This window comes from Montipora foliosa, chromosome 2 (genome assembly GCF_036669935.1).
Source record: "Montipora foliosa isolate CH-2021 chromosome 2, ASM3666993v2, whole genome shotgun sequence".
Taxonomy (NCBI): Eukaryota; Metazoa; Cnidaria; class Anthozoa; order Scleractinia; family Acroporidae; genus Montipora; species Montipora foliosa.
In genome coordinates, this window is record NC_090870.1 from 57,127,302 (window position 1) to 57,147,301 (window position 20,000).

At 39.7% G+C, this 20,000-nt stretch overlaps 1 protein-coding gene across 1 annotated transcript in view; it reads right to left on the reverse strand.

Annotated features, from left to right (window-relative positions):
• The window catches only part of LOC137993655 (adenylate kinase 8-like), a 29,027-nt gene that overhangs the window by 5,420 nt on the left and 3,607 nt on the right, over positions 1 to 20,000 (reverse strand). Inside the window, exons 3-14 of the mRNA XM_068839621.1 lie at positions 16,719 to 16,768; positions 16,522 to 16,608; positions 15,161 to 15,187; positions 14,466 to 14,534; positions 14,044 to 14,082; positions 10,947 to 10,989; positions 10,017 to 10,088; positions 9,252 to 9,366; positions 2,945 to 3,030; positions 1,944 to 2,075; positions 452 to 541; positions 101 to 242 (exon numbers count right to left, since the gene is read on the reverse strand). Of these exons, the coding sequence (XP_068695722.1) occupies positions 101 to 242; positions 452 to 541; positions 1,944 to 2,075; positions 2,945 to 3,030; positions 9,252 to 9,366; positions 10,017 to 10,088; positions 10,947 to 10,989; positions 14,044 to 14,082; positions 14,466 to 14,534; positions 15,161 to 15,187; positions 16,522 to 16,608; positions 16,719 to 16,768 (952 nt within the window). The remainder of the gene's footprint in view (positions 1 to 100; positions 243 to 451; positions 542 to 1,943; positions 2,076 to 2,944; positions 3,031 to 9,251; positions 9,367 to 10,016; positions 10,089 to 10,946; positions 10,990 to 14,043; positions 14,083 to 14,465; positions 14,535 to 15,160; positions 15,188 to 16,521; positions 16,609 to 16,718; positions 16,769 to 20,000) is intronic.

Sequence of the window (20,000 nt, forward strand, 5' to 3'; positions counted from 1 at the left end):
CAGTGAAAACCAGGCCTTAACTGCGATGATCTCTTGTACATTACTTTCACCTCTCGTGGAATTTATTGACAAGATAGGATGAATCATGCCATATTTGTACCTATTAGGCTCATATCCAGCCTTTGCCAATGACTCTGCTTGCTCTCTGGTTTTAGGAAAACCATGTATCACCCAGCCTCTGGTCACAGCATCTAACTGAGCCAAGCGATGTTGCAGTAACTGAAGAACTAAATCATCGGGGACTGTCAAGAATAACAGAAATGCCATTAAGGCTCACAAAATGGACCATGACAAGGCTTTGTAAGTTGGCAGTATCACCATAACTAGTATCACGGTTTGCCCCGTGTCTCAGAGCAACGAGGTCCCGTTAAACCAGCCCAGTCTAATGATTTTAAATTTTGTGTATCTAAAATAAAGGACCACTGTATCTATTAGTAAAGGTAATACTTACTCATGATTTTTCTCTCCACATATGGTCTGATTTCCTTGCCAAGTAAAGAATCGTCAACAAGAGACTGCTTGATAAGTTCCGTACAGGAAACTAAGACCACAAATGTAGAAAAAATAACCAGGAAGAACCAAAAACATCACTCTTACTGGTCAATTTTAAACAAGACCACAAGACCTGACCATGAAGACTGAAAACCAGCTTAAAGAATAGGTCTTTACTGACAGATTAAAAGAATCAAATAAAGCTATGATCTTTGCAGTTGTTCTACATGTTTGGAAATTGCGTTTGTTAGATAGTTTATTTATTCAATCAATAAACTATCTAACGAACGCAATTTTTTCAATTGCCTAGAGAAGCCTGAAAAAGCCTGAAAAATCCAGGACTTCAACGGGATTTGAAGCCGTGACCTCGCGATACCGGTGCGACGCTCTAACACGGTGGGTTCAAATCCCGTTGAAGTCCTGAATTTTTCACGCTTCTCTACGCAATTGCAAAAATTGCGTTCACAACTGCGAAGATCATAGCTTCACTTGATTTCATATCCGCAGTTCATATATGATCCAATTCATATATCATTTCATCGTAGATTAAAAGAAATTCACAAAAAGCAGAGCCTACCAGCGGTCTAACAAAATGGAAACAAATTACAGACCGTGCAATGTTGGGGTTAAAGCCTCCTTTCTACATGTTTGGAAATTGCTAAACAAACAAATTCAATAGGCCTTATTCACGATAGCGGCCATGTTGGTTTTCAAATTGTCATGCAAATTAGCCATGTGTTATGCTGGGGGGCAAACATTGGAAAAAAGGCAAATTACGAAAAATCGACTGGTCGAAATATTGAAATAACTTTGCTAAAAGTACATTTTAGAATTTAGAATTAAGTACCTTTTAGAATAATTTTATATCTTTTGATTGCCTTTGGCATTTTGACTTTCTACTTCGTTATCTGCTCATTTTTTCACTAAAAAAAACATCGAAGTAACTTGTGTAATCATTCTATTTTACTACTTAGGTGATAAACATTCAATGAACGTGAAACAAATCATCTGTGTGGCTAAGATGTTCGTTAAAACATCGCGAACTTGTGCTGTTTGCCCCCTCAGAAGTGTGTAGCTAATTTACATGATAATAGCAAATCCAACATGGCGGCCATCGTGAATAAGGTCTATTGTAGCAACTCAGTGTCCCTGCATGTCAACCGTGGAAGGAAGAAAGGAAAGAAGGTTAGCCAAACGCAACTGAGGGTATTTCAAAGTTTGCGGCCTTCTACAAGACGGCAAACAACTCATCACTTGGCCGATGCACATGGTCCGCGAAGTTAATATTTACCAAAAATTGTTTTAAACAGGTAACTGAAGATACTGGTAATTAACACTGACGAAGAAAAATTAATTTTCAATAATGCCAAAATGAGGGAGATGTGCTATTGTGGGAAAACGGCACTTTTAAAACACCCTTGGCTTTGCATCATCAATGATTCCAAACTCACCATTTACTAGGCCATATTTACTTGACAGCAGTTCTCCTTGTACGCTCTTACCACATCCTGTGGGACCCAGTAGTACAACTCGGGGGGTGTGAGGAGCATTGTCTCGAGAATTTGTCTTTAGGTAGGCCAACACTAATTTAAAAACAAGAGAAAGAAAATAATTATTTTTGTCAGATTTTTATGACAACAAGTATATTAGCTAACAGCTTGTTAGACAAATGTGCTATCCAATTACTGTCTTATGTAAAAGGGACAAACGAAGATCATTGCAGGCAAAGGAGATGTACAAAAAGAGCTAGACATTAGAATTTTGATACCAGTATATAGACCATGCAAACCAGATCCCTTACTTTAATTACGGCAGCATCATTAAACAGGGAAGGAATAAGTTAATAATATTAATAACTTTTTCCTTTAGGAAAAAGAAGCACAATTCCTAGAGGCTATTGAACTATTGGTCCGGAGAAGGGATGGAGAGAATTAGTTGGGTGGATAAAGGAACTGTTTAAATGTATATGCACAAAAAGATCCAGAATAAGATGAAATGTAATGATGCTCGACAATCTTGAGCCACTGAAAAAATTACAAGTCCAAGCTGGAAACCGAGATTGGTGAAGACTCTACAGATCTGTGCTGGACCTGTCCAAAGACTGAGCACGTGAGATGATGGGAGGAGATGCTTGACACGACACACGTATTTTGCAACTGCTTAAAACTGGACAAGCCTTCAGGCAAATCCAAATACGAAACAAGCTTTCAAAGCAATAACTCCTTCCTAAATAAATTCTTCATGGTGTGATTTCTTACACTAAATTATTATGTTTAGGTTCATCATTATGAAGGGTACATTTATCTGCCACATATGAAAGATGTCCACTTGTTTATGCCATTTGTATAGTAAAATCCATACTCCTTTTCATAAATTAAAGTAGAAGCGAATTTTGTGTTAAGAAGAAAAAAAAAAGTTGTCAAAACGTTTAACCTTTTCCAAACAAAGTTACCTTGTGAAAAGACGTCTGCTTTTGGTTGGTCAACATTGACAGATTTGTAGATTTTCTCATGACATGTTAAAATTCCATCGATGTGCCTAAATGTGAAATAGCAACGAATTTTTACTTACTGTCTCTATTAAACAACTTTCATTATGATGCGCAAACCGTGATTAAATTGACCAATTAAATTCCATGTTGCCATGTACCTGACCAGTAGTAGATCACAGATGATGGCAAAATGAGGTAAGTGCAAAAACGTGGTGCCCAGGTTGATAGCCCAATGCCTTACCGTTGTTCTTATCACACTTTGGTGTCTTCTACGATCTGTCACTGAACAGATGCATGGCAACTTGAGGTCTTTCAAGGTTGTTTTTTAAATCAATAGAAAATTAAAATGATTCTATCAGGGTGTCTGTCCTGTCCTGTGAAAGATAAGAAGATTAACCATACAAAATAGACACGTAATTTATTTATAAGCTTAATATTACATTATCAAATAACCATTTACTGTTCACCACATCACTGACAGAAGTGTTAACCCATTCAAACCTAACGCTCGAGCCCCAATCGGTGGGTAAATTTGTCTGGTGATAGCCAGAGTAAAATCTATAGGGCCCGTTCCAAACGCCACTCCAGTCATGTGCTGAACCTAACTCAATAAAGTTCGACTTAAGAGCGACTTCAGAGCAACGACTGATTCATATGTCGTATCTGTGGGTCGCATCAAACAGGTATTATTCAAAGAGCTTCATGGTAAGGTATAACTTCTACGCTTAGAAAGCTTATAAAATGTCTTAATTTATGCGTTTCGCTTGGCACATGACCAGAACGCGGTATGAATCAGCTGTCGCTCCATGGTCGCATAATGCGACGCAACCTGCCGAACGTAACATTGTTTGCCGCTTTAAAACCAAATTGATAAAAAAGCCGCTCTTCTGCCATGCTTAAGTATAGCCTAAAATTGATAATTTCGCCAAATTTTAGTTTTTGATATTTCCGGGTACATCTCATTGAGTTCTTTTAGTTGCAAAAAGTTCCGCGAAAAAAGGTTGCTTCTAGACAAAGTTATAAAGGAAAAACGATTTCTATGAATAATTTATTTCTAACAAGAAGCTGTCAATAAGTTGTCATTATCAATTGGACATTTGCATGATGACGCCATTTGACTACAAGTCTCAGAATACTTCAGGTTTTGTTTGTCTGATGCTAATTAGAGCTATTGTTATTTTCACCCGCTGGGAATACAAAAAGAATTACAAACTGAATTCTGGTAGTTGTTGTCAAATGACGCTATCATTAAAGTTGCCATTAAAAGTCACGTGATAGAAGCGCAGCATGTTTTGCTTTGCATCGTGCGATTAGTCTGTCACGCGTAATCAATTTGTTTGTTGTGGAAGATGTCTTAAAAAAGAAACGCAAAAGATCGCGTCCTTTTTCAAGCGCGAAGAAGGCACCCAAACGGAAAATCTCAAAGGTAGTTAAAAAGGAATGGGCCGCAGCGCTCGCCGCTGCAAATTTCCCTTTCGTAAATGGTCGTTGCCATTTCTCAGAACGGTCGTTGCCATTTGAAACAGTCGATGCCTCTGCAACCCCGCACCTTGGTGAACTCATATGACCAGCGAGACACAACTCTCAGTAACCGCAACCTTTTGAGTTCTTAGACCTAATGAGTGTAATTCAGAGCTAAAAAATGGCATCGACCGTTTCAAATGGCAACGACCGTTCTGAGAAATGGCAACGACCGTTTACGAAATAGAGATTACTTCATGGAAAGCGCGCTCGTACGGGATTTTCACACGAGTTGGTGAAGTACCTGAAATCGAACGAGTGAGCGCAGCGAACGAGTGAGATTTCTGATACAAAACCAACGAGTGTGAAAATCCCGTACAAAGCGCTTTCCATGCTGTAATTTGTTTATTTTATACATACTGAGATTTTTTTATTTATCCAGCTTTAATTGGTTCTCTAAAATAAGTACAAACTCCTGTATTAAATTCTCTTCGAAAAATTAAGTTTTTAGTAAAATCGACATGTTGAACTGTCCTCCGTGAAACACTGCTCCACTGAATGGACCTGCTGCAGGAAAACTAGAACTTTTCATGAATGAAGATTCACAGCACTCGGTAGCCACTCCACTTCGTGAACTCAGTCGACACTGGCCTTTTTTTTATAGAGTACTTGTAGTGTTTCCACTCAGAATCAAAGACATGGGTTGTTTACCATTTACCGAAAAAATCCGGAAATTTCGGTTGGAATGTAAATGGTAAGCCTATTTTAGTCTTCCCAGACGGAAAATTCCCGAGGAAAACGGGATTTCTTGAAAGGTTGTCCAAAATTCCCAAACGGAATTTCCAAATGGAAAATGTGATTACCATTTGCATTCCTCCAGGATTTTGCCTCCCTCCAGACTCTCTCGGTAACCTTGAACGGATTTTGTAAATGGTACACGCCGATCCCAACTAAATTTCCCATTCGGGAGTTTTTGCTTACCATTTGAACAAACCTAGTACCAACCGGTCTCTGCTTGTAAATGGTAAACAACCATGCTTTTCTGTTGTTCGTTTGAGACGGTACTGTAATGACCGCGATGACCGCGAAAAAGCCCGCGAAAACACAATTCGCTTAATTAATTAAACCTTGTGATTGGACGAAACGATATTTTCACGTGTGAGAAACTCGTTTCGCCTCTTTGATTGGTCGAAGTAAAATCCGAAACGCTTTTTCACACAGCAAAAATTTGATGCGAAAATCTCAGCATATGTAAAATAAAGGGAAATAAGCCTCGCCGCTACTAATAAAGGCTCATACTTTGAGCAAGAGAAATTGCTATTGTCTATGTAAGAAGAGCCCTCACTTTATCGATCAAAAGGTAATTACGTTTCACGCGTTTGGAGATCTAATCTCTCTACACCGGAAAAACGCCCTAAATTGTATTTTGCTCTATTTCTCAATTTGAAAACAAAAATTTCATAGAATGAGACGCACGTTTCCAGTTCGTTTACGGCAAGTTTTTGAACTTTTTCGCTGAAATTTGGCAAGAATGTTGCCCGATAATGTGGCAAAAAAACCTTGTCGGGGAATTTTAATTTTTTGCCTCGTTCGAAAGCAATGAGTATTTAAGCAAAGCTGATGCGTGTTTTATAAAAACTTAAAGTTTACCAGCGTCTAAAAAAAAATAAAGTTGGCAGTTACTTGTGAAAATACATTGTTCGTGGTTAGTCTTACGAAGCCCGTTTCGTCCCGACCAAAGGAGTCATCAGAGACCTTTCTGCTCGGCAAACTCGTTGGGCATCACCCATAACGTCCCGTTCGCTAACAAAATTATGACAGCAATCTCGCCTTATATCGCATACGGATTCCAGACCGCACAAATTCACGAGTGAAAATTGACAATAAAGCTGACAGTTACTTGTGAAAATACATCGTTCGTGGTTAGTCTTACGAAGCTTGTTTCATCCCGATCAAGGGACTCATCAGAAACTCATCAAAACAAACCAGGCAATTAATCAAAATTCCCCGACACAGTTTTTTAGACGAAGGTGTGAAGAAACAGGGGCACCCAACGAGAATATACCTTATTATAGGAAATTAACGCTCCATGAAATTAACGCGAATCGTTAAAATTCGCGTTAATTTTGTTGAGCGTTCATTTCCGCGACGTTAATTAAGTGCAGCGTTAATTTCCGCGCTCTTAATTTCCAGTATCTTAACCCCAATTTTGGAAACTGTCCAGACATTCTTGACACCTAAAAAACATTAACTACAAGCATTCTTTCTTTCCATTTACCCTTAGTTTTTCATCTTTCACAAAAGCTAGGGCAAGGGTTTACAATATTTCGAGTTCATCTTCATCGTTGTCGTTATCAGAAGTGATGTCAATATCTTCTCTTTTGATTTCGCGTATTTAATCGCGTTAATTTCCTTTATTATGAAATTCTACCTCCTCTTTCGCGATAATTTTCTTTATTCGAAAGTCGTTTTCCATTAAATTCGCGTTAATTTAAGTCGCGTTAATTTCCAATACCTTAATTTCATGGAGCGTTAATTTCCTATAATAACGTAGTTCAAAACCACTTAAACATAGCATTGTTTAACGTATTTTAGTGTTCAAACGGTAGATATAGGCATATTTTTATCCCCTAATTTTTTTTTATCTGTTCGGATTCGCTAGCTGAAAGTCTAGTGATCCGAAAATTATAGGGATCAAAACTTACCTTTTCGAAAATTTCAGCCAGAAAAAAGGCTCCCGAAAATTCTAGGTGATCTTTTTAGGGTAAAAATCCGTTTAAAATGGGCAATTACACAATTTTTTAGATGTTCGAAAACCCTAGGACAGGCAGGCAAGCAAGGAATTTTACAACAAATGTTCCGAAAATTCTAGATCTCAAATCGTCTTCCGAACAGATATTTTCCGAAAATTGACGTTGGGTGCCCCTGAAGAAAACGTAGCGAGGTTGCTCGCTTTCTACCGAACTCAAGTTAAGAAACTACATACTTTTGGAAAATGATCGCTATTTTAGGAAAGGTTTTAATTTCTTGCCTTAAATCAACTAATAATCGGAATTTACAATTCGTAAGCTTTTAGAAAATATATACTTTATTGAGGTTTTTATGAAACTTGTAACCGTGAGGCAGCGACAACGCGAGGTTGTCATTTGGGGTATACTGATACCTAATAACTCAACAGTTAGGTTTGGCACATGACTGGAGCAATGTTTGGAAAGGGCCTAATACCCCATTCGCACCAACAAGAAATGTTTTAATTAACCTGGGTTTAACAATATGAAAACCAGTCACAGAAAAATGTAGGGCCTGCTTTCACATGAGATTCAGGTGAGTTTTAATACATGCTTTGATCAGTGCTACATGTAAATTTGTAGTTGACAAAATTCAGTACACTTGATTTGAAAAGAAAACACATCGAAACCGTGTTTAACTAAACAACTTCTGGCTCCCAAGAGTGTTTGCGAATACCCTCAGTACAGGGCACGAGTTAAAAAAGGAAACCTAATTAATTTTTCTCAAAGTTTTCCGAGTAGGGACTTACCAATATGGGTATCGATATACATGTAATATGGCTTATTTTTTGGGTGTCAATCTTTGGATTATGGCCATTAATGGTATCCTCGTCTCGAAGAGGCGATGGTTAGCGCTGGGGATTTGGACAGGATCTTGTATTACTACGTGGCCCGATCCTGGAATGGCAGTCTCTGTTGCAGGTGTTGCAGACGTGATTTGTGGAAACACGCGCAGAGGCTGCGCGTTCTTTCCTCGCCGCTCTCTTGCATGTAGCCTGGACTCTAGCGTTCGCTTCCGCCTTTGAAACCCCCACTTTGACATTTTGCTGCCATGCGTCTCGGTGATTGGCGATGTCAACGCATTCCACTTCCGCTGCCTTCGGCGCCTGCTGCAAATCAGGTGGCAGGATAGAGTCACCAACACCGAGGTCCTGGAGCGCGCTGGCTCGCGGAGCATGCCATCACTGCTCATTCAGCGACGCCTTCGATGGCTCGGCCATGCACATCGCATGGAGCCTGACCGCCTGCCAAGAGAAATCCTGTATGGAGAACTGCGGGAGGGCGTCCGTCGCGTGGGTCGATCGCTGCTGCGCTACAAGGACGTCATCAAGCGAGACTTGCGATCTGCACTAATTGACACCAGTGCATGGGAGAAGTCGCCGCTCTTGTCTGGCATAGGTCGTCCACGACTCGCTGCCATAAAGGAGAGTCGACAGGACAAGCGCGGTAGACGCACATCTTGGTCTTTTCTCTTGCCATGGCAAAATCACATCTAATGACAGGCAGATATATTCCTATTTTTTTTACATTTCTTAATGTTTATACTGTCCCTCGGTAATTTTTTTTAAAATCTGTGCCACATTATGGAAATGATAGGTCGTTCAGACGGTTTTGCCAAATTCTGTAATTTGTCAATTTTCCAAATTATATTCGATTAGCTCTGGTAGATTTTAACTAAATATAGGGTACCGGTATTTGATAGGAACTGGACGTGGTTAGAACTGAGCAAATTAAAAAAACAAATTACCAAAGGGAAGACAAGAAAATGTTAATTTTACAGATTTGGTCACACAGACGTCACAAAAATCAGAAAAACACGCGCGATTCAGGCTTTCAAGCCATGCACTAGTGCTCAGCTTGCGTGCGGCCTTAAAACTCTGGTGAGCCTCCTCAAGGTTTGGTGTGAACGGGGCATGAGCTCTCAGGTGAGGAAGGGTTAATAGGGAGCCAAAACAAGCCAAAAATGTTATTTACATGTAACTGTACTAAAGAAAATTGCTAGATGAGTGGCCATTAACCTGTGATATTCCATTAGTCTTTCAATCATGGCTTTCTCAGAGGACTTGGGATCAGGAACAAGACGTTGCACAACAGATGGGTCAGCTGGTGGATCAAAAGTTGAATGATACACATCTGCAAAGCAAAGAAAAACATATGAGCCATTCAGCTTTCTGTTGGATGAATTAAATCTTGTCTGGCAGCAAGACAAGCTAGTGAGTCTTATCCAGGGTATTTACTGACTTTAATAATTAATTACTACATGTACACTAATTGCAAATTTAAAGCAAAACACAACCTCGGGCAAAATCTGTTGAGACACATTTACAAGAATACCTATATTTTTGCACTCACCGTGACAAAAATGCTTACTGTCGCAAATTAAAAGACTGTTTTCCCCCTCCCTCCCCTATTGCAATGTTGTTTGCGGTAACACAAGAAATGCACGCTTGGGCTGCAAAGCCGAAACAACATTGCACCAGGGGTGGGGAGGGGGGAGAATTTGTTTCTTTTGGACACGATGGTACCATGGCGCGAAATTGCAAATTGGATTGAAATGTCTCAACAGTTTTGTCCGGGGTTGTCTGACCTGCTGAATATGACTGCATAGGCCATTCCCGAGTTCAAAGCCTGTCTAGGTGAGAAGTTTTTGTGATCATGGTAATCAGTTCTACTTCATATGAATGAAAAATAATTTTCATAAAGAAAACTTTGCAATTACTATAGACTCGCTTTGAAGATGAGAGACAATTTGAACTCAGAAATGGCCTATTTGCTTTAAATACCTCCCGTTTCTGGATCAATTCTTTTTCCCATCACTCTTTCTATCAGCACAGTGTCTGAAGCCTCCAAAAGCACTATAATTATAATAATAAATTATTATAAAAAATAGTTCTTATTTTGAAAATTACAAGCCTCCTAGGCTAATTTTTAAGAGTTTACAACATGTACAGCAGCTGCTGTAGTACTGTAATAATAACACAACACACCACAAACACAAACCAGTCGAGACTAGACGGTTTCAAAATAATGAGGGAGAATGATTTTTTTTAATGGTTCCAAAATTTTGTTCCTGATAAGTTGTTGCACACTTGTTTTTGTTGTACAACATTACTGAAATCTGCATTAAATGTTTTGTCATATTGAAGCTCAGATGTATGTCATTACTGGTAAAGAACAATGAAATAAATATTGAACTCAGGTATGGAATAATTTTCACTCATCAATCAAAAGATCAGTATAAATGATGATTAGCAAAATATATAATATATAATAATCCGTTACAGAGAATGTTTTAGATCATTATTTCAAAAACCTAATTTTTGTTAAAGAAGGAACCTTCCTTGTTACTTAGCATCTAATAAGAGCCTCAGGACATACAGTGTAACACCATTTAGTGCCAAGTGAAAATTAAATGATGAAATAATGTAAAATACTTTCTACATTATAATAGACCTCTTTCATAATGGCCGCTAATAAGTCTAACTAGCCTCACTACGATGAGCAAATTTCAAATTTAAAGAACTTTTATTTCAAAGTGAGGGCAGTAAGTCTAATTAACATAAAGACAAAAGAATGAAAAATGGTCGCCATTTATGAAAGTTGTCTATATCCGTATCCAAATAATTTTAATAACAGAGAAAAAACTGATTATACAGCATAATTATTCTGAAAAACAATTCTTCCAAGAGTCAAGTGAAAAGGTGTAAGCTCACCAAAATGTTTGGGCATGATTCCTTCTGCTTGAAGAGCTTGAGCCTAGGAACAGTGTAGGTTTTCATTACCGTAACGTTAAATACAACACATGACACTAAAGTTTTTAGTTGTCTGGGAGTCAACCAGGCGACTTCGTGAATTCCTGCTTGAAATATCTAATTATAAATGTAATTAATAAGTGGGGGTTACATTAAAAGTAAAACTGGTTTACATGTTTGCTGTGTGGGAGTACGAAGAGGGCATCAACAAATCTAACTTGTGTTTAAACTTCTTAAACGAGCTCTACTGTAGGAGAACCTACATTTTAAAAAATCAGTGTGGGGCTTATGAGGTAGAGCAGGTTTGCCGTCTTCGTCTATGAGGTCATAATCAGTGCTGATAAGAACAGGTCTTCCAATTCTCTGGAGTTTCTTTGTTCAAAGTTGTAAACATTAACCTTGCTTTTTCCTTTAATCTTGTCGTATAAGGGTAATCCCACCCAAGTCTAGAACGGAGTTCTGTAGCATTTGAGTACTAATCAGATTTTAGTTATTACCCTCAGCTAACGGCTTGATTTTGAAGTTTTTGCAACTTGTTGGCCAATTTGTTGGTCAGACCATCCCACACAGGGGAGCAGTAGTCAAAATATGGTTTGAGAGCTCAATAGCAATACGGCATTTTTTTCAGAAATGAATGACCTCAACCTTTTATTAAAGAGTACCTGTACTAGAAGAAATAGTGCTAGCAATCTCCTTGACATGTTAAGACCATGATAAATTTGAGTCAATGAAGATTCCTAGGGATGTTGTGTTATAATACACTACATAAATTATACATTAATCACTTGTTCTTTTAACTGTATATATTGAATGAATGGCCAGGGGTACTAGCAAGTCCTTGGGGTCCTTGGGGTGAACCCATCGGCATAAGCACAGTTTTGGCAAAGTTAACGCTGAACACTTTACTGAACATTCCAGCTCAGGTATGCTACTAGGAGGCGCAGTGGCCTTATGGTTAGTGTGCTCGACTCCGGATCGAGTGGTCCGCAAACAGGGCCTGGTCGGGGACATTGTGTTGTGTTCTTGGGCAAGACACTTTACTCTCATGGTGCCTCTCTCCACCCAGGTGTATAAATGGGTACCAGTGAAATGCTGGGGGTAACCGTGCGATGGACTAGCATCCATTCCAGGGAGGAGTAGAACTACTCCTAGTCGCTCCATGCTACGGAAACCGGAGATAAGCGCTGGCCTGATGGGCCTTCTCGCTGGTAAGCAGTGACTTTATGCTACTAGCAGCAATGCTGATGTTTGTGTCAATTCTCGGTATCACATTACTCAAAGGAGACCAATAAACTTCCTTTTTTCAAAGGAGACCAATTAAATTTATAAAAACAGGTGGTTTTTGGACCCCCTGCGAGCAACCGTTAGTGTCTTTGAGTGAGCCGTACAGCCCCAAGGACGAATAAATTATATTTGAACTGGTAAAACAAGTTTAATAGTAATTGAAACTTGTTTTGGTGCTTGCGTGTGCGTTCAGCTACGTGTACATAACTGCTGCGTTTGGGGAGCCTGCTGTGTAGTGATTTCCCGTGGAATAAGACGAAGTGATGTCAAATAGTGGATCACATGGCCCCAGTTGCTCAAATGTTAGAAATCACTATCCACTGAATAATTCAATTGGTTATTAAATAAATTGCTAGGTGTTTATCTAAGTTGAATAGTGATTTATCTGGTGGATAGCGCTATCCATCATTTTAACAACTTTGGGGCCTCGATGGGAGCACACACTCACTCGCACACAGATGCAGTTGTTGGATAATACTGAAAGGAAGGTAAAATTATTAGGTGCTGGGAATGTAAGTGTTCTCCAAAACTTTTAAGACTGATCAATAGCTGTGAGTGCCAGAAACTATGGCATAGAGATACTTTGTATACCTAAATCATGTAGAGGATATTACATGGTGGCGAGGAGATATGAATTTTATCTCACTCGTTCACTCGTTCACTGCACTCACTCTATTGTTCTTGCCACGAGAACATAAAATTCATATCTTGGAGCTAACATGTAATGATCTTCTTTTTATTACATAGACAGGAGTGTTTTACCATTTTTCTTTCTAACACCAAGCTCAAACTTTATCGCAAATTCTTGCAGCTCGGTGGCAGGAATTTCTTCAATTTTCGCATTTCCTCTTCAAATGCAAGGAAGTCTCCTTGAATAATTTTAAGTTGTATGAAGTTTTAATCTTCGCATTAGCATTTTATTGTTTCTCAGAGAAGGATTTTATGTCATCTTCAGAGAACTTCATGAATCTATAGCTCGCCATTTTTCACTGACTGCTTGCAGAAACAACTATGCAAAGGGGGCAAATGACATCATTAACATCCTCACTAGTGAGGATATGGAAAATATGCCACACTGGTCCTGGACGAACAGTAGTTTCGTATGAATTTTATGAATATTTTCCAGTAAGACACCCGTCTATATAATAAAAAGCAATAATTGAAATGAGTGTAGATGATCTGGTTTTGGAAGGGTGGGGACAGACAGGTGGCCATCATCTCTACCCTGGAACAAAAATTAGTAAATAAAATATTTCATGATATGACATCCACCAAAAAAACTCTTACATTGCAGGGGTTTCAATAACTTCTGAAATAGCCGTCCATGATAGCCCATTGAAGGCGGCAGTTTGACAAGTTTATGATAGCATTTTTAGTGAAAATCAAGGCAAACTAGCCGCTGGTGTGAGGCAAAGCAGGCGGCGGTATACCGCCGGTAACTGGCTTGTTTTGAAACCCCTGCATTGAGAATTGACCAACTGCATGGAGTGTTCTATTGTGGCTGTAAGCACAGTCAGGTTCCACTCCAGGTCAATGAGGATTGCCAGTAGTTAATTATAACCCAGGCACAGCATTGAACTGGGAATCATAAGGTATGAGGAGAAAGGATATACAGAAGAAGGCAGTTGAGATGGAACAACAGTTGGGTTTAGCACTTGGAGAGAGGTGATGAAACAAGACAGAAAAACTTTGAGAGAAATTCATGATTTCCCCCTAAATTTATTTCCTCACTGTCAAAGAAAGAACCGATTCGAGGATCTACTAAAAAACTCACCTGTTCTCTTGTTTGAGGAAATGCTTCCAGTAGCCAGCCCTGTGAGAAAACAGTGACTGTGAGTGCCAATTTCCTATCCTTGGAAATGATTTAATGAGGGGGGGGGGGCACTCTCAGATGAGGATTCAATCCAGTTCCCCTCTCTTGGGACCCTGCTTGCATTTTCGCCTTCTCCACATGTACACATACTGTTTGCATTAATGGCCTTTAGTTATTAAGACTTAGTTAGACTAAGTTAGGGTACAGCAAACTTAGATGACTGAATACCAGATTTTTTTTTTTCAATTGCATTCTAATTAACCATACTAAAGACAAGTAAAAGCAAAACAAGAACTTTCCAGAACCCTTTACCATACAATAACCTTAACGTACATGTACATGTACTAGTCTAGAAATGAAGTGCCCTAGGCGATATGTCATACCTTGGTGATGCAGTCTTGCTTCCGAAGTCTTTCTTTGATGAGAGTGACCCAAACCTGAGTTGGTACTGACTGAAAATAATTATTCAAGCATCACTGTGACATAATAATTAATTATAGTTAGTGTATTGCGGAATTGCAACATGGCAAACGTTTCTTCAAATAAGAGGATAATAATTAACTTAAAGGTTAAATGAGAAATCCTAGGTCAGAACAGAACAAAGAATCCAGGTTGCATCACTTAGTGCAAAAATGGCAGCTACATGTAGTTAACAGTAATAACTTGAATTATAAATTACTAAACTTGTTGACATGTGTAAAATAAGTTTTACTGTAACTTTAATTAAATTAAATGAGCTTCGCAAAGCTTATTACATGTAGCCCATAAATTATATTACATGTACATGTAGCTGCCATTTTTGCATATGGTCTGTTTATCCTTATCCTAGTTTAATTTAACTGTTTTCAAATGTCAGTAATGTGATAATAGACACATGCAAATTGTCTGACAAATGTTGAACCCACAACCTCTTACCAGATTTTGGAGCACAGTGTAAAACCCATCTGGTTTTGCCTTGATGAATTTAAAGCTATTACCGTACATTTTTTAAAAAAAATAAATAATTATCAATCTCAATTTATTTTATTATTTTTCAAATAAAGATTTTGCCTTTTAAATGTAAAAATATATCTTATACCTCTTTGGCTGACATATATTCCTGGGCCTAAAATTGTGAAACAACATAAAAAATGAATCAATTGAAATTTATTTCATATTTTATTGATAGAAAACATGGATCACCAGGGCTTCATGTAAAAAGTAACTGAGACAGAAATTCTCAACAACACTACAAATACACCTTATTCTAAAATGGCCACTGTTTTATGCGCATACAAATTGACCCTTGCTGCCTCATTCATTTCAAGGTAAAATATTCTTTCGAATTTTAAGCTTAAGAACGAGGCATCTAGGGCTAATTTGAATAAAAGCAAGAGAATATTTAAATGGCGGCCATTTTGGAATAAGGTGTATAATTATGTATCTTTTTCTCATGGAGGGGACTGCTTATTAAACTCAATGATACCTGAAACACCCTGGGACGCACCCAGTTGACGAGTAAAATTGTCTGGCATTAGACAGAGTGAAATCTCCTGGCATTACAACAAGTCAAGAGTAAAATCGGGGGATTGGAAGTGTGGATATTTTCCTGGAATGGCACATGTACAACATGCAGTTCCATACAAAAATCATATTATACAGTACGTACATCATGTAAATAATATTATTATCATTATCATCATGACGAAAATTATGTTTTGGTTTAAACGCTATAAGGGATATACGAGAAGGACATTGGACATCTCGTGACAATTACACGATGTACATAGATTAGAAGGTCACTAACGTAACTTTATATATTCCCATGTATTTCCATTCAGAATATAGCTGATCTACAAGTACATGTATTTAAGGTCTAACACTCATTTTAAACTGATTAGCTTTTAATTTTGGTGATGGGTATCTAATTATTCAAATAATTATAATTACAAAAACTCGCAACTGCTCATTGGCTTTTTTTCGATGGTCTAGTGGTTATCAATGATGCAAATGTCGCTTGTGGTCCAGGATCAACCTTATCGACCTTTATGTACTTTAAATATCTTGGAACTTAATGGCATGCTTTTTCAAATTAAATTGGCAAGAAAAGTAGACTCGGAATTAACTTTATGTAGTTACATGTACTATTAAACTGAAATGAAAGAGGAATAATTGTCCTTCTCGTCGATCCCAAATAACGCTCACCTCATTTTGTTATAAAGCATTCTCTTGCAAGTTTTTCGTGTCGTTTCTGTTGCATAAACTTAATATAAAACTGTTTGAATCTTGCAAGCAACTATTTCAAACAGCCAAGAAGATTTCATTTTTATGTCCCAAATGAAAAAAAAAAACATTTAAAAATTCTAAATTTACTTTTTTGAATTACATGCATGTACAGTATAATAATTACCCTAACTTACATTTTTACTATAATGGCTAAGGCTTGAATCTAGCTCTCACCTTCTTTGCTGCTTTTGAATCTGATTCCAAGACAAGGTTATCAAGGGTAATGTGCACACAATTCAAGTGCTTGCTCGCCATTATAGACTTGAGGCAAAAGGCAGAGAACATTCAAAGTTGAGTTCACGAAGGAGACGTTCAAAGACAACCATAAACACATCTTTCAGGTAATCAATAAACAATTGAAAATTACTCACCATTGTCCGTTTTCCTGCAGCTGGAGGGCCATGAATAAATATCTGAGGAACTTAAATCAAAGGCATTGAACTTATTCCACTGATGATAAATATAGTTAAATGAAATTTAACATACCGTAAAGACTCACAGATAAGCCCCACTCGCAGATAAGCCGCACCCCGAGTTTAGCAACTCAAATTTTAGAAAAAAAGTGTTTCATGAAAAAAACTCGAAAGAAATCCAAAGTCGAGACCATGAAGTGTTCTGTCTTCAGCCAAGGCAAATTCACCAACAATGGATCGAAAAATACTTTAAAGTCTTACCCGTAGTTTTAGCTCTTTATTAGAATAAACATCATGTCCACTACTTATGACATATGATTGATATTATTCTGGTATTTGTTCACAGGTATTTCTCCATCCAAGGCAGTTTTTCCATAGAATTTTGCGCGTAAATTTGTTGTTTTCTTGCATGCACTATGCGAAGCTGTGTAATCAGGCATAATATCGGACGATGGAAGACCGGACACCGAAATTCTCAGCACCTTCCCAAATGGTCTCGCAGATAAGCCGCACCTACGATTTTGATCGCAAATTTTTGGAAAAAAGGTGCGGCTTATCTGCGAGTCTTTACGGTAGTTAACGACTAGGAGCTATTCTGGTCAGTAGTGTTTTGCAGGCGGTTGTTAGTGTCTTGGCCATCTGTTAGCATTAATTTTGTTGAGCGTTTTGGTGCGATCTGTAGCATTTGTTATGTAGTTACATGGTTTATGACCGGGAGCTAGTGCGGTCAGTAGCGTTTTTGCAGGCGTTTGATGCGTTCTGTAGCGTTTGCAGCAGTCTTAAGGTAACCGTTGTGGGAGCCCTGGGGCTGACATTGTCCAGCGGTATTCCTGGTTAGTGCATGCGTTGTTGTCCCATGTGTTTTGCAGCGTGTTTGTTGCTCTGTTGGCGTGGCGTTGTGAGTCGAATTGGTAGTTTAGTGTTTCTCGGCGTTCTTCTTCTTGCTTCGTTGGCTATCTCAGCCGCTGTCCAGGTTGAAATGAAGTTCTTCGATCGTCGACCGTGGCGTTTTCATTCCGTCTCGTCTTCACCGCCGTGTTGTGGTTCGTCTTACCTTCTCTTGTACCTGGTTCGATAGTCTGCTCGCCGCTCAGATAGTGTGGCGTTTTTTTGGCCGGCTTAGTGTAGCGGTTCCCAGTCGTGGTCAACAAAGCAATAAAAAACAAAAGGATTTCTTCAGTCATCGACCGTGGTTTCCTCCCCCTTTGTTGGTTTGTCTTTACTCGCTCGTCACTCTTTCGTACCTGGACTGATAGTGTGCTCGCTGATACGTTAGCGTGGTCAAAAAGGATTTCGTCATTCATCGCCCGTGGGTTCCTCGCCCTCTGTCGTGTTTGTTGGTTTGTTTTTCACTTGCTCATCGCTCTTTCAAACCTGGACCGCTAGTGTGCTTGCCGACACATTAGCGTGGCGTTTTTTTGGCGGACTTAGTGTAGCAGTTCCCAGTTGTGGATAAAGAAGACTTTCCTCATTCCTTGACCGTAGTTTCTTCGGCTGCCGCCATGTTTTTTTGGTTCACCTCTAACTCGCTAGTCGCTGGTTGGTGTTCGATTATACATCATGCCGAACCCACCTCGTTCAACCAACAATTATAGCTTGTCCACTGAACTTCGTTCGGAGGACATACCTCTATTGTCCCCCGCGCCGATGGTGGTTTCAATGGCTCCCTCTGGCCCTGTGGCGCCTTTGGCCATCGATTCGATCGCGGAGGCTGTTGTTCGCACGCTTGGAAGCACCCTTCCTACCATCATCTCTTCAATTCCAGGGAGCGCCCCCTTGCCATTACCTCCCTCCGTCCCTGGCACTTCTGTTGGCGTCGCTCCATCTAGCTCCTTCGGATCGACTGCTGTTTCTTGTGATGTTAACATCTCGTCTATGGCTTTTGGGGCATCATCAGGTACGTTTACTTTGCCTGCCTTTATTCCTACTTTTTCTCCTGTGTCGGCCATCACTGACTCGAGCTCGGCCCACTTCGTGGCCCCCATCACCTCTCCATTCGCGAGTCCCAGTGTATCCAGCAGCCTGCCAAGTTTTGGTAATTCTGGATATCAGTGCCTAAGTCTGAGAAGGCTTTCATTGTTGGTCTGGGTCATGCAACAATCTCGGCTAAATTGGCCAAGAAGATCATCGAGGGCCAGTTCGGGGAGTTGGCGGATCTACTTACAGTCAATCTTCGTGCTGTGGAACAGGAACCACAGACCTTCCTGGAGGATAAACTCCTTGAGTCCAACGCAAAATGCAGGGAAGTTGAAATCAAGGATATTCTTACTTGGACTGAGGCCTTCATGATTTTCCAGCTGGTCCTGTGTGCCTCTAACCCCCTGCATTGGTTAGACTTGACAAGGTGTAAGCTGCTCATTATTCAAACAGCCCGTCAATATCCAGGTCTGGCTTGGCTTGAATACGATCTGGCCTTCAGAAGGGATGCTGCTGCCTCAGGTCTTAATGATTGATCCAAAATGAATTTGGATCTGTATAGTTTTCATTTGTGTTCGCCAAGATCATCCTCACTGCAACCAAGGCCATCCTCTTTTTCTGGGTTCCTCATTCTTCCTCAGACAGCCCAGACTCCCACCGACGTACACCATTCTGCCATTCCTTTTGGGCTGCGTTCAGCACCATTTAACTTCACCGCCATTGCGGACCTGGTTGAATGGATTCTGGTTCACAATTATGATGTTACATTCCTGCGTCATTACTTGGACGATTTCCTCACTTTGGGCCCACCGGCTTCCCCCTGTGTGCCACAACAACCTTCACACCTGCGTTCGTCTGTGTAAAAAACTTGGCCTTCCCCTTCATCCAGATAAGTTGGAGGGGCCTGTGACTCGTCTTACAATCCTTGGGATTGAACTTGACTCCGAAAAACTTCAGGCTCGCTCCCGACTGACAAGAGAGATAGGATTGTTTCACTGTTAGATGAGTGGTCGGCAAAACGTTTTTGTAAACGTTGCGAGCTGGAATCCCTGATTGGCCACCTCCATCATGCCTGCAAGGTCGCCCCACAGGGGAGGACATTCCTTCACCGGATGATCAACTTGCTTTGTGCCTTTCGCCGTGATGATCACCCCCTTAGGCTTAACCAGGAATTTCGGCGAGATTTAACCTCGTGGCGGGAGCTGTTCCAAACTTGGGATGGCCTCAGCTTTTTCTGCATGCCCACATGCATGGGCACCTCTCCCGGACTTCCAGGTCTCATCGGATGCAGCTGGCTCTTTGGGCTATGGAGCTATTTTTAAA